Below are 13185 nucleotides of genomic sequence, written 5' to 3' on the forward strand. Positions count from 1 at the left end.
GCTATTTAGTTATTTTCTAGTAGTTAGATATTTTCTATGCTGGTTGATATTTAGTATTTTTTCAAGTTTCTTAATGCTCGGTGTGAAAAGTTGTATGAGCCACTCGGGAGCAAAATTATTTTCATCTTGGGCGTTAACACTTGAATCCCTCATTACGCTCAGGATTCTATTGCAGAATCCTTCGCTACATTCTGGGTTCAATTTACGCCCTTGCCGTAAATACACCATTTTGCTCCCTTGTGACACAAATAACTAGGTATAGTCTACACTTCGCTCGGATTCCTGCTGTGCGTAGGCAGATGGGATTTGCGTTCACCGTTTTCAGACTAGTAACAGTCAATAAATAAAACCAAATATGTATCAAAACTGTTTATTTAAACATTAGCACTGCGTTTACTTTTATAATTTGTGTACCCGACGTCAGGACACACCTCTAGCAAAACTAACTCATAGCCTACAAATGCAAGTTAAACTCAACCCTCACGCATCAACAACAAAGCTCAAATTAGTGCAACAGATTCAGTTCACAATTCAAAATTAGCTTTATTTAGCACCTCATTCATACACAGTATAAAATACACAGCAAAAACGCGTACAGTCAGCAGCAGCAGGAGATGAGTAGTTGTGCTCAATATGATCTACACACTCTTATTTATTACCTTGCCAGTAGTCAATTTCAACTTTTTTTGCTTAATGGCAACCGGTCGCTTTAGGTTAGCAACCATTACTGCCAATGACACCTGACTTAGGGGCTGTTTCACCATCCATTGATTAGCGTTAACCGACGGTTAAATGTGATGCCGTCTCCGTCTATTTGAACAAAACAAATAGAGACGGCATCACACCTAACCGACAGTTAACACTAATCAATGGATGGTGAAACAGCCCCTTAATTATACGTTTTTTTTAAACGGGGTTGCCGAAGCGAGTTTGTTGCGTGCCTGCAATGGACATACACAAAGCACAGCGACAGCACAAGACGTAGGGACAGTCGCTTTAATGAAAAGGTTGACTACCTAAGGGCTATTTTTGCTTGCTCAGTATAACTGGTTTATCGGCCGCGTATAACATATTCCGTTATAATATAATTCAAAAAGGTAACATGTGCTTGCAACGTGTAAGCGAATTTATTTGAAAACTGGTCAACCTTTTCATTCCGCCGCTGTACAAAAGGCAGTGGAGTCGTGTGTAGATTTTGAGCACCGCAACCGCTCATCCACATCTGTTGCTGACTGTACGCTATGAAAAAAACTAAATTAAATTAAGGTTAAATCTTGTATGGCGCTGAAAAAAGGAATGTCAAATACTATTTTTCACTCGTTTTTGCGCAGATCTCGAATTATGTTTATACGTAAATATTACAGGTTTAGTACAAGCCAAGAAAATATCTATTAAATCAAATTTAATGTGCTTTCATAGTAAATCAAAGTAACTATAATAAAATTAGTATTTGTAAAAAAAATATTCTAGTAACAACATTTTGCTGACTGTACTTGTATTGTTATCCACACGACATGTTTGATACTAACAAACATATTTGATATAAGAGATTTGACTTCCACAAACAATAAGAATTAAAAGTTAAATAAAAGTCTCGTAAACAATTTTTTTACCGACGAAAAAAACAGAGAAGGAGGTTCTCAAGTCGACGCGTACAGTACATATTTACTTTTTTATATTTTTAGCGCAAATAAAATGTATACTTATTAATTGTCTTTTTAGTATTTTTAAAACAAGTAAATAATCAATAGAGTTGCTGTTGCCAGCGCGTGACGTCACAGTTCAGTATTGCCCACTGAACGAGGAAAATTGTTTTCGTGTGTATTTCCATACACGAACCACGTCGACAACGTTCCGCCTCTCCCGCTAAGTATTAAATAAAACAAGTGTTTCCGTACGTGCAAGGGAGATAAATATACCTATGTATGACTCCATAGCCATATGGCATGTTATATTTTTATACTTTTTTATTTGTGATACAAAATTTATGGTCAAATCGAGATTTGATAGCTATAAAAAACAATGTCAATGAGGACTTATCTTGCTATAGTGGTATAGTATTATTTCGTCTAAAAAGCAGCTGGTCTAAGTACCAATGGTTTAAGAAGCTACTAGGCTCAGTAGCAAGTGGTCCAAGAAGCAACTGACAGTTTGTGTCGGAAACTGAAAAAACGACTAGGTTAGGTTATTTGCGTCAAGGCGCGAAACACCTCAGCCACGCGGAATAGGAGCTCCGCGAACTTTGAGTCAAAGAATTATATTTTCAGACCACTTGCTACTTAGCCTCGAGTTCCCGCGTACTAATACTAGTACATATTGTTAGCAATAGAATTTCCATCTTTTGAAAAAGGAATAAAGTGTTATTTTCTCTGTATCATTCAAATTAAAAAAAAAACAACTATCTATGAGACAATAAGATTTAAACTTTGATGACCAGTCCAGTTTCTTCTTAGACTACTTGGTACTTTAGAGCAGCTGTTCTTTAGACATCACGTAGCGCCCCCCTCCCCGCCCCCCCATCAGTCGCTGAGCCCGTCGGAGTCGGAGTCCCTCGTCCCGCGGATGGTCCTTTTGCTCTGTATGTGCATCTTCCTCTGCCTGCGCGCCTCCTCGGGCGGCACGGTCAGGTCGCCCGAATACTCTATCACCTCCGATCTGCAATCGAACAAGCTTTTATGGACATCAAAATAAAAACCAGAGTGAATAAGACTCGCGCACTGAGGGTTCCGTACAAAAATAGCTATAAAATAGTAGCGTTACTACTAAATAAAATCAGAGTTTTTTTTGACTAATGAAATGACATTGTAATTCTACTTATATATATTGGGCTAAGAGTCATGAAATTTGGTATGTAAGTAGCTGGACGTCTGGAATAAAACAAACAAACAAACAGACTGAACTTTTATTACGGGCGTGAAAACAAAGTTTAGATTAAAATTATATTTAATACACCTTAAAACCGTACCATAAAAATATCGAGCATGCCACAGTGTTCCATAGTCCCCGTGTTGTTGGGAAAAAGGTTTCCGAAAGACAAAACTGTCTAAAAACACAGACATTTATTGCCCCTGAACGCATATTTGCCATAATTAATCACAGATATTGCAAAATATTCACCAAATTATTCTAATCATAAATAAACCCGCGTAGCTCACCCAAAAACAGTGACATTTGACATTTCGGAGACCTCACGCTACACTAGCGCCTCTAGCGGCGAATTCATACGCGATAGCCCTCATTTTCCACCCGGTTATCTACCATGAAAATTAAAAACTTTCCGAACAGGAGAGATGAAAAGGTACTTTTGTTGGCTACGCCGTATTGTAGTATCTTCGACGGTTTGTAGATTGCCCCCCCCCCCCCCCCGTTACCTGGCGAGCCTCCACTCGAGTGTCTCTGTGCTGAAGTCGTCCCGGTTGCCCAGCTCGGTGAAGCCGACCACGAAGTCCCGCGTCTTGTTCTGTGTGACGAGCGCCAACGTCGGGATCACGCGGATCTTGAGACGGCCTGCAACAACAATAGTAAAAACAAAATGGCGACAGTATCGACAACACAACAGTAGACGCACTATCTAACTATAATAACGAAAATTCCAACGCTTTAAAAGTTTTTGTTCAACATTCCACCCTCAGTCAGCGTCTCTGTTTTTAGTATTTTAATTAACTTAAAAAGAAACACGATTATTTTTATTTTTTTTTTGATAAAAACTTAAAAGGAAAAGAACCAGTTTGGTAGTCTATAACTCTGTTAAGCAACTAAAAGTTCAACAGTCGGTTATCAAAATGATAATCAGCTCAAAATTTTCCAGTAATGGGTACTGACCGATGACGATCATTTCTCATCAGTTAACCCGCTGCTCGTTTGTTTACCTCATAGAGATATAGATACAAAATGAGAACACTTGAGCAGCAGTTCCGACGCGGGCCCAGTGCGAATTGGGAACTTCACACATCCCCCCACGACCTACCCTACCTTACTACGCTACGGCACTGCGGCCTGCGGGCAACTCACCGGTAAGGAAGGGCGCGCGCTCGGCGTCCATCTTGACGAAGCGCGTCTCGACGTGTTTGGTGGCCAGCAGCTTGAGATGCATGTCGAAGATGCGGCAGCGCGGCGCGTCCCCGCGGTAGAAGTGGCACACCACGCGGTCCGACTTGCCGCACACAGCGAAGAACTCCTTCTCGCCGTCGATCTCGGAGTAGGAGCCGTGGCCCTGAAAACACAGTTGAAAACTATTTTAATTTTTTTATTTTTAAGGGCACCAGCAGGATTATTTTCAAATGGGTGCATTGCATCTCGCATCTTGTTATTTTTGCAAGTCCCAGGGGGATAGAATAGTTTTTATTTTTATTTTTTTACTTTATTTTATTTTATTCGGAAAACCAACAGCTTAAATTAACTACCTAATACAGGTGGAATACAGAACATGTAACAATGGAGCCAATTAAAGGTTTCCACAGATAATACGAAGATATGAACACATTAGCACAAAGAAATGGAAAACAAATTAAACACAAAAAATAAAGTAAATGGAAAACAAAAAAGAAAATTTTTGCATGGTACCTTATACACCTATTGTGGTAACTTAAATCAATAATTCTCGATTTAAACTGAAGAAATTTTAAGAACTTCCTTTGAATAGTTTCAATACGATTAACATATATGTTATAGCACGGGTTCCACACCACGGATATATTATCTTAGATAATTGCATAGTTCCCGCGGGATAGCGCTAACTGAGTGTGTGTGTCTGTGTGTGTGTGCGTGCACTCACGTTAGCGAGCCACTCCTGTTTCTTGTGCGCGCGCGCCTTCATCTCGGCGAGGCGTTGCTGCCGCAGCGCCTCCAGGTCGCTGTTGTCGAGGGTGTCCAGTCTGCAACCAGCTCAGTCACATCAACATCATCATCACAAGCTTTTCCCTTAGGATTCAGAAAACCATCATCGCCAAAAAGAATGCGCCGCAAGAAACTTGGCAATATTTTTTTCCATTAAAAAAACTTTAGCTGTATGTGGCTGTCAATCGTTCAAAGGTTAACTGGAAGAGAACCCTTTAAGAGATAAGTTCGCCTTTGTATTTCTTATTATTTTATTTGTTAATTTCATGTATTTTTATGTATAGCCCAGTTCTTAAACTTGTGAGCTTAAAATTTGATCAAAAATATCTGAACACAACTCTATTGTTAACAGCGTAGAAGCATTCAGATATTTTTGATCAAATTTTTGCTCACAAGTTTATAAACTCGACTATACAATAAAGAGAATACAATACAATACAATACATAGTGACCAGACTATAGCCTGAAATAAATATTCAATAATTGAATTTAATGTTGATACCCTGACTGTCCTAGGCCCCTCACAGTCACAATGCATGAATCTAAAGTAAACTATTATACAAAGATCCTGTTCAATGATCCTAACTTTCAATAATCCCAAATTTAGCCACCAGAGTGCGGGCCGACTCGGCCTCTTGGGACAGGGGTCCCAGGTGAGTGAGACGCACCTCTCCAACTCATTGTCGAGCTGCTTCTCCACCGTCTGCGCCACATTGTACAGCACCTGCTCCATGCTGCACCACTTGACTTATCTGTAACTGTAATTATTTCATATTTTAGAATTCTAAGCTGCTGTGTTGCGCAAAACAGACATACATAGATGTCAAGTTGCAAAAAACAGCCCACTTATACTTATACCTATTAATCTAAGCTGTGGCCAGAAATATACTATGATCATATACTTAATATTTTAATACATCATCCATCTGCCCAGTTCAGTTGAATATATATTTATTTACATATTAGTCAGCTGCGTGTATTCCATTTAAAATTATTCAGATTAACACTCATTTCATTACTTATCAAAGTTCCAACACACAAGACAAGCTATAGGAGGTTGATACGTTTCTGTAACCAATCCAGACGACTACCTCATTTCTCAAGGCGTCTTCACCACTTGTTCCATTTTCTTGGATGCATCCCCTTATCTTGTGAACCACCTCTCGATTCTGAAGTGAAAGGATCCCTAACATAGTCCAAATGGTTTTGTATCACTAGCGTTTTTCCATCTTATTCAATAATTTTTAAATGTATTTAATTCCTTTCAATTCGCAGTTGGTGACCTCATCCGCCGCGGCGCATGTTGTTCTCTTTACAAATAACTCTTTAAATAACCTCCATATCACTAACACACTTGTACCAACTAAAATTTAACGTGAAAAATAACCGTGTTCGCACCTTTGATTGTAATTTTCAGGTAAAATTATGAGAAAAACTATTTTCCGCAAAACCTTCAATACGAGTGGACCGAGTCAGTTCAGTTGTCTTGTCATAAATGACAATGGCAGCTGTCAATGTCATGTCAGTCAGTCGGCCATGCCAGCCAGCTTATGGATTGCCATGTAATCCTGTAGTAGGTTTGGTAGTTATTTGGTCAAATTTACTTTTTTACTGGAGTAAAAAACAATGAAATTTACTTTCATTATAAAAAAATAAATCTAAGGGCCCACGCTAGTTGACGTGGTTTGCACGGAGCGGGTGGTAGCCTATTAAAAATAGAATGAGCACCGCTAACTTAACGCGTCGCGTGCGACGGATTTCACCAGCACCCCTCCCCATCTCCAAGCACGGACTTCATATCATATGTCTGTCTCCAAGCACCCGCAGCAGCTGGCGTAGTGTCTGTTTCCTTTCATAAGCGGAACTTTTCAATACTTCTTCACCACCAGGAAGGAATGTTGCTGTTGTTTGTTTCCCAAATTACATCGTCCATCAAAAAATATATAAAAAACACACAAGCTCATGAAAAACAATTTTAATTAAAAAATCAATGTCGCTATTATATAAAAATGAGGTCACAAATATTTGATCACATCAAACTGCGTCTACCGTGATGTACGAGTACCTAGTGATAACAAAGTTGTGATGATCTGTATACAGGGTGTTTGGTAAGCTACAGGTAAACGATAGGTAAATCACTAACTCGATAAGGTAAAAGACGCATTCCTTGGAAGCTTGAAATTGTCGAGTAACCAAAGCTAACTAAAATTAACTACATTATTCAGACTTTAATTCTATACAAAATCAACTTGTGATTTCGCTTACAATTTGCATCATTTGTAATATTCAAAACTATTCACAAATTCTGTACTTCACTATTGCATGACCTAACTATATTTAATTGCTTTCATTTACGATATTTCGATTTGTGTCATGTATGTATTTATCAACTTATTATGCATTTTTTTTTATCTCAGACCACTCTCAGACCAAATAAAAAGTAGACGAGAAAGCGAGTGTGCTTCAGAATACTGTTGAATCCTCACAAATTCAAGCAAATCTCGACCAGCAAACTGAATTACACACAATGCCAGGCATAGTTCCTGCCTCGCCTTGCTGTCCACAGACAAATGACGACAGAATCTATAAATTTTAACTTCCCCTGAGCTTTTTACAATCTTGTTTTTACAACTAACACTTGACAAACGTTTGGCAATTATTCAAATGAGACGTCATCCATCTACCAGCCACACAACCTCATACACAATTCACATGCCATAGTTCATACACATAGCTACCTGAAAAAGGCTTAAAGTTCATCATATTAACACTTGAGCATTGTTGCACCTGCAGACAAAGCGCTGGAACACAGACACCTGTCTCATCCCATATATCTACTCCGAATTGGTATATAATTATGTTATAGACCCCGTTATCAAACTGGCAGTTTGGTTGCTACCTAACATTATTGATGTGCAATGTCAGTAAAAAGCTTTTTTAAATTGGATTTTCAGATAAATTTTGGAGTTTATATACATAGCTACAACGTCCCACCAAACTGCCTCGTTCATAACGGGGTATAATATGTAAACACTATGACTATGTGTCAGCAATATTTGTGAGAAAGTACTCAATTTTATGGAGTTTCTGTCCACCAGTTCACCATCATAAGTTAATCTGTTACATTTTGTAGATACTCCATGTTTCAACGCTTTGTACTTGACAGAGGTGGCACAGTCAAAACCTCTCCAAGCATTACGAGGTAGTCGGCACAGCTTTGTATATCCTCAGCCTCGCCTCAGACAGGGCTGCGAGGACAGTGTCCCCGTTCTGTTGGACCGAGCACACGTCCAGCGCGGGCTCAGCGGCCGGCAGCGACATCGTACGCGCCCCGTCCAGGCCGTGGAGCAACAGCGAAGCGTCGCTCTCGGAGTGCGCCGCCACCCAGGACGCGCCCGGCGCGCGCACCCACGACGCCCGAGACATCAGAGAGCTTCGCGAGGACCCTTGGAACGTCTGCTCCACCTGACACGTCACATCGCCACTGTCACCTTTAAACTGACACAGCGCGAGCCGCGATCTCTCCCCGTTCGTTCCAGGCCGACACGATACCAACGCCCGGTGCGACTCGTTGTCATAACACAGCGACATGAACGGCCCCTCCACCGGCAAGCAGCGGGGCTCCCACTGGCCGGAGCCGCTCGCCACCCACAGCCAGCACGAGTTCAAGTGGCAGGACAGCAAACCGTACTCCGTGGAGCAAAGAGACACGACGGGAGACATGTCGCCGGGCGCTGACAGCCTTTGGATGTACGAGCTAGGGTTGCGCACATCGTACTGCTGGATGAAACCCCCCACGCCACCCACGTAGAACTCGTTGCTTCTCACGTGGTCCCAGGCACACGACCACAGCTGAACACCGGCTTGTATCGTCGTGCTCGGGATGCCTCGCTCTACGACCCGCGCACTGCTGTCGAGCCCCACGCTCAGCAACAAGTCCCTCGGTTGAGAGTACGAAATGTCTCTGATGGGTTTTGGGTGTAGATGCACAAACTGTCCCTGTTTGTAATCAACGCAGCTGACTTTCCGGATCCCATATCCAGGAAACAGATTATTCGTGCTCTTCTGCGACACGTACAACTCGTAAGTCCTGCAATTATACGTCAAAACGCGGCACCCACCGTCTTTGCAGATTTCCAAGTTCTTTTCTAACGCGAATCGCCAGGATCTTCTGACTTGAGGCTTGACTTGTGCTTTTAGTATCGTGTTTTTTAGCGTCTCTAATTGCTGCATGTACGCTCTGTTCGCCATCTTGGTTTTCTGCAGTTCGAGCTCGACCCTTCCCTTCTCCGCTTGGAGGGTCTCCACTTGTTTCTGCATGGTGGTGATCTCGGAAGTGTCGACGGCGACGAGGCGCCTTGCGTAGATGTGCCTGAGGTCTCTCATGGAGGCTTTGGTCTTGCAGGTGGGGCAGGCGCGGTCCTTCTGGTGCTGCGCGCGCAGCCAGCGCTCGACGCAGCGCGAGCCGAACAGGTGGCCGCACTTCAGAGCTACGAGCTTGTGGTCTCCGGAAGTGCCCCAGGACTCGAGGCATATCGGGCAGGTCTCCCCGTCGCCTTCGTCTTCTCGTTTCGGTGAGTTCACTTTCCTTATCTTCGCCGGTGGTTCTTCGGTTTCGTCCATTTTTTTTGTTTCGGGTGTGACGCGCTCAGTCGGGACCGTGACGTCAGGGAGCGACGTCGAGTCCGATTCGTTGGACATGGCCGTACTGAACATGCTGTTGTCGTTGGACACGAAAGGGCTGGGCGGCTGCGTGGAGTCGTCGGTGTGAGCGGGACGAGGCCACTGCGCCAGCGTGGTGAGACTGCTGTTGCTCTCTTCGGGATCAAACGTGTAAGTAGAGGGAGAAGGGAACACTCCATCGATAGAGTTGCTGTTGTCCTCGTGGAAGTTACTTCCGTTGCTGTTTTCGTTGGGTTGCGTGTAGGACTCGGATTCGTGGAGCAGCACGGGCGAGGGCGGCAGCAGCACGGGGCTGTCACCGCGGGCGCCCGGCGCGCCGGGGGACTCCGGCGCCAGGATGCTCGGGCTGTCGCGCGCCGGGAAATACGGCGGGGAGGAACCCATTTTCGATCATAGGGGCCTGAAACGTAAATGATTATCAGAATACATTATTTCAATACGAAATTATTATAGGACCACTAAGGTTCCAAAACTGTGACTATGTGTCAATTTTAGGCTCCATAGCACAATTTCGAAAATCAATATATATTCCTAAGTACGATATTCCTTATTAAGACAAAACTCCGAAAATCAAAATTTATAATGTACGAAATTCCTAAAATTGTTGGTCCTGATGTACTTTATGAATAAATCAGGTCTATATTATTTTGCATAAATTAATTGTCCTAATTGAAATTTGCATAATGTTAATTCGCATAACTGAATACGCATAAGGTGGATTGGCATAACAGTAAGTTGGCATAATTTTAATTAGCATAACATTACTTTGCATAAGTATAAAATAGTATAAACATAAAATGATTATTTTAATGAAATTGTAAATTTTATTTTTCATACAATATATAGTGTAACATTAAGTGAAAAATTATTGCTAAAAGTAAAATGATTATTGTTTTATTTACTCAATTCAATAAGATCTGAGAAGTGAACTACTATGGGAAAATATCTATTACTGGGCTATCAAAAAAAAACCTAACATCAAAGCCTTCTAAACCTAAACTAACCGAGTCGGTTTAGCCCTGAACAAGCTAATTCACTCGCTTGATAAAATTATGCAGACCCACTTGCTCATTCCGTTCCGTTATCCAGTAGGATAAAAAAAAATGCATTATTTCAATTATGCGGGTTCATTATTTATTATGCTAAATAAGTGTAATGCTTCTTTATAATTATGCAAGGTGCTGTTATGCACAATTATGTTATGCAAAATCATATTAGGACAATAAGGGGCACCCGAATAAATCATAAATCAAATGACTTTCTTTTCGAAAATCAATATTCCTTTGTATAAAATATGTAATGAAAATATTTCAAAATTCGACATATCTGAAACTTAAAGAAGATACCTACAAACAAAAAGCCTAATTAATAATTAGCCTAATTCTCGAAAAATCAACACAATTACAATGATCAAACACGACAGAAGATATAGGCCTTGAATGGACATATTATGTAGATTGTTATGTTTAAATATTGTTAGGTTATGTTAGTACTGTATCAGGGCCTAAAGCTCAAACTACACAGATACGGAAGACTTTGTCAGGTTATAACCACGCTTTAGCTAAAGTCTACCGAACGAAATACAAATGTCATTAGAATAATCGTGGCCTAGAGATTTTTACATTAGACTAGCTGTTGCCCGCGGCGTCGCCCCCGTTGTACTTTTTCTGTATTTTCTTCCATAAAAACCTTCTCCTGATAGTATCAACACAACAAAAAAAGAATTAACGAAATCGGACCAGTTGTTCCCGAGTTTTGCGCTTAGCAACACATTTTACGATTCATTTTTATTTATATAGATAGATATTTTAAATGTGGGTTAAATTAATGTCATTAGAATTTTCATGTACAATCAAGTGCAAAAATAAATATCTATTCGAACCACTCAGATATATGTTACTACGCATTATTACGTCGGAATAAAAGTTTGTGGTACTTATTTTTGAAACTTTGAATAAATTCATATTTTACACTTGACAGTACTAGCAGTTTTTTACATTAGATATTTTTAAATATGGGTCAACTGAACATCAGACATGTATCCAAGAATTTTGTACATTATTAATTTTGATTTTCGCAGTTTTGTCTTTAGGAATATCGTACTTAGAAATTTTGATCAAACAACCTATTTTTAATGCAATGTGCCGCTTCTGTGGCTTATAGTTGTGAATGAACTGAAGCTTTTTAAATTAAACCTAAATAAAGCCCTTTAAAAATGTTGCCAGCAGATTTTTTTTTACTGTCTGGATGTGACGTTCACTGAAGTGCAGCTCAGGTAAGCCAGCACCAGCAGCTGGGTAACTGAGCTACACGCCCCAGGTGACTTCTAACAGTTACATTATAAAAAAGGATGGACTCAGTAATGTGCTCTGGGAAATAAAATCTTCATAAGGCGCATCAAATTTATAATTAAACAACAAAAACTGACCAAGAGTAAGTGGACTCACAGAAATATATGGGGACTCCCCTTAAACTTTAGGCTTTTTACATTTATTTACTCTTATAGCAAGTACCTTGTTATTTTTTCTCTGTGTAACTATTTTCTTTATCGCTTACTATTTCTGGTGTACAATAAAGTGTCTTTGTATTGTATTGTATTGCATGTACCTAGTGGCCATAGTAAAAGTTCAAGTGACCCTATTATAGTATAGTTCAAAAGGTACAACACTATGACAGAGGGATGGACAGCCAATGAAGCAAACCAAAAGTAAAGGATCAAAATTATTTTTTCATAAAATACAACTATAATTATAGAACTATAGAACATCCTGTAGGTTCAAGTAAACATGTTTGATCTTGATTATTTCTTATTTATTTTTGCTCATAAATTAACAGTAAGGTAAATAATCCATTTTTTACTGTTTTATGTCATGCACATGTGACATAAAACAGTAAGAAATGGATAAAAAAGCAAAACTAAAATTATAAAATATTCAATTTCCTTTTCTATTTTATTTATCTTATCTGCATATTCATACCAAATTTTAAGTGAATCCTTGCCAAGATTTGAAGATAATTTACTTTTGACTTGTATTTTCTAAAATGCAGTCATTTAACAAATTGAAATTCAAAGTGATGACTCGTGTTTTTGAGGTGTCTATAAAATAAAAACTCAGGAAAGACTAGAAAAACGCGGCCATTGCATGCCGTTTTTTATGAACACAGCCTGGATGGAGTTGCCCCACTTTGAAGAACAGGTTTCTGCTGATTCTGAGAACATGTACATATAAAACAACTTTGTCCAGCCGACCAGGAACGTTAGAAGAACAGTAGTAGATCAAAACTTACTTTTTATAGCTGTTCAAACGAAGAAAATCAAATGTTTGGTCTAATGTTTCGATGTGCTCCTGGCTTAGGTTCTGTTTCCTACAGCTCCCAGGCATCCACTTATCATTCACTAAACAGCGTAAACGAAAGTCAACCATTCATGTTTGTGTCTAAATAAATCGCAATAAAAGACTAAATCATAATTTTTAATAATAAATTCACTCGAAAACAATGAAAAAGCTGGTATTTTTATTTTTGACAACTTCAGCTGCATAGCATAGCTTATAAAACACAGACAGAGTACTTTTTTTTATAAAATCGCCGTTTGTTTTCTGCGGCTGTGCTATTGGTCAGTTAAAGACAACAAACCTGTTTTAACCAATCAAAGATAAACGTCAT

At 39.9% G+C, this 13185-nt stretch overlaps 2 protein-coding genes across 2 annotated transcripts; both read right to left on the minus strand.

Moving 5' to 3' along the window:
• Positions 1-2439: 2439 nt before the first annotated feature.
• Positions 2440-6323, minus strand: LOC141444661 (thioredoxin domain-containing protein 9). Its single transcript, XM_074110243.1, has 6 exons — positions 6235-6323; positions 5505-5594; positions 4775-4874; positions 4012-4213; positions 3372-3507; positions 2440-2655 (listed from the first exon to the last, which is right to left on the minus strand). The coding sequence occupies exons 2-6, from the start codon at positions 5567-5569 to the stop codon at positions 2520-2522; spliced, it is 639 nt and encodes a 212-aa protein (XP_073966344.1). The 5' UTR covers positions 5570-5594; positions 6235-6323; the 3' UTR covers positions 2440-2519.
• A 935-nt stretch (positions 6324-7258) lies between these two features.
• On the minus strand, positions 7259-13083 carry mus302 (mutagen-sensitive 302). The gene is made up of 2 exons (XM_074110342.1): positions 12808-13083; positions 7259-9919 (listed from the first exon to the last, which is right to left on the minus strand). Exon 2 carries the CDS (start codon positions 9901-9903, stop codon positions 8032-8034), a length of 1872 nt encoding a protein of 623 aa, XP_073966443.1. The 5' UTR covers positions 9904-9919; positions 12808-13083; the 3' UTR covers positions 7259-8031.
• Between the last annotated feature and the right edge of the window lie 102 nt (positions 13084-13185).

The sequence above is a fragment of the Choristoneura fumiferana genome, chromosome 30, assembly GCF_025370935.1.
Source record: "Choristoneura fumiferana chromosome 30, NRCan_CFum_1, whole genome shotgun sequence".
Lineage (NCBI taxonomy): Eukaryota > Metazoa > Arthropoda > Insecta > Lepidoptera > Tortricidae > Choristoneura > Choristoneura fumiferana.

Bases quoted from the DNA above. Each gene is read 5' to 3' on its own strand.
- mus302 (XM_074110342.1), bottom strand. From the start codon at position 9,903: ATGGGTTCCTCCCCGCCGTATTTCCCGGCGCGCGACAGCCCGAGCATC.
- LOC141444661 (XM_074110243.1), bottom strand. From the start codon at position 5,569: ATGGAGCAGGTGCTGTACAATGTGGCGCAGACGGTGGAGAAGCAGCTC. The intron at 4,875-5,504 runs GTGCGTCTCACT...AGCTGGTTGCAG, and splicing joins CTCGACAATGAGTTGGAGAG to ACTGGACACCCTCGACAACA. The intron at 3,508-4,011 runs GTGAGTTGCCCG...TTGTTGTTGCAG, and splicing joins GCGCGCGCCCTTCCTTACCG to GCCGTCTCAAGATCCGCGTG.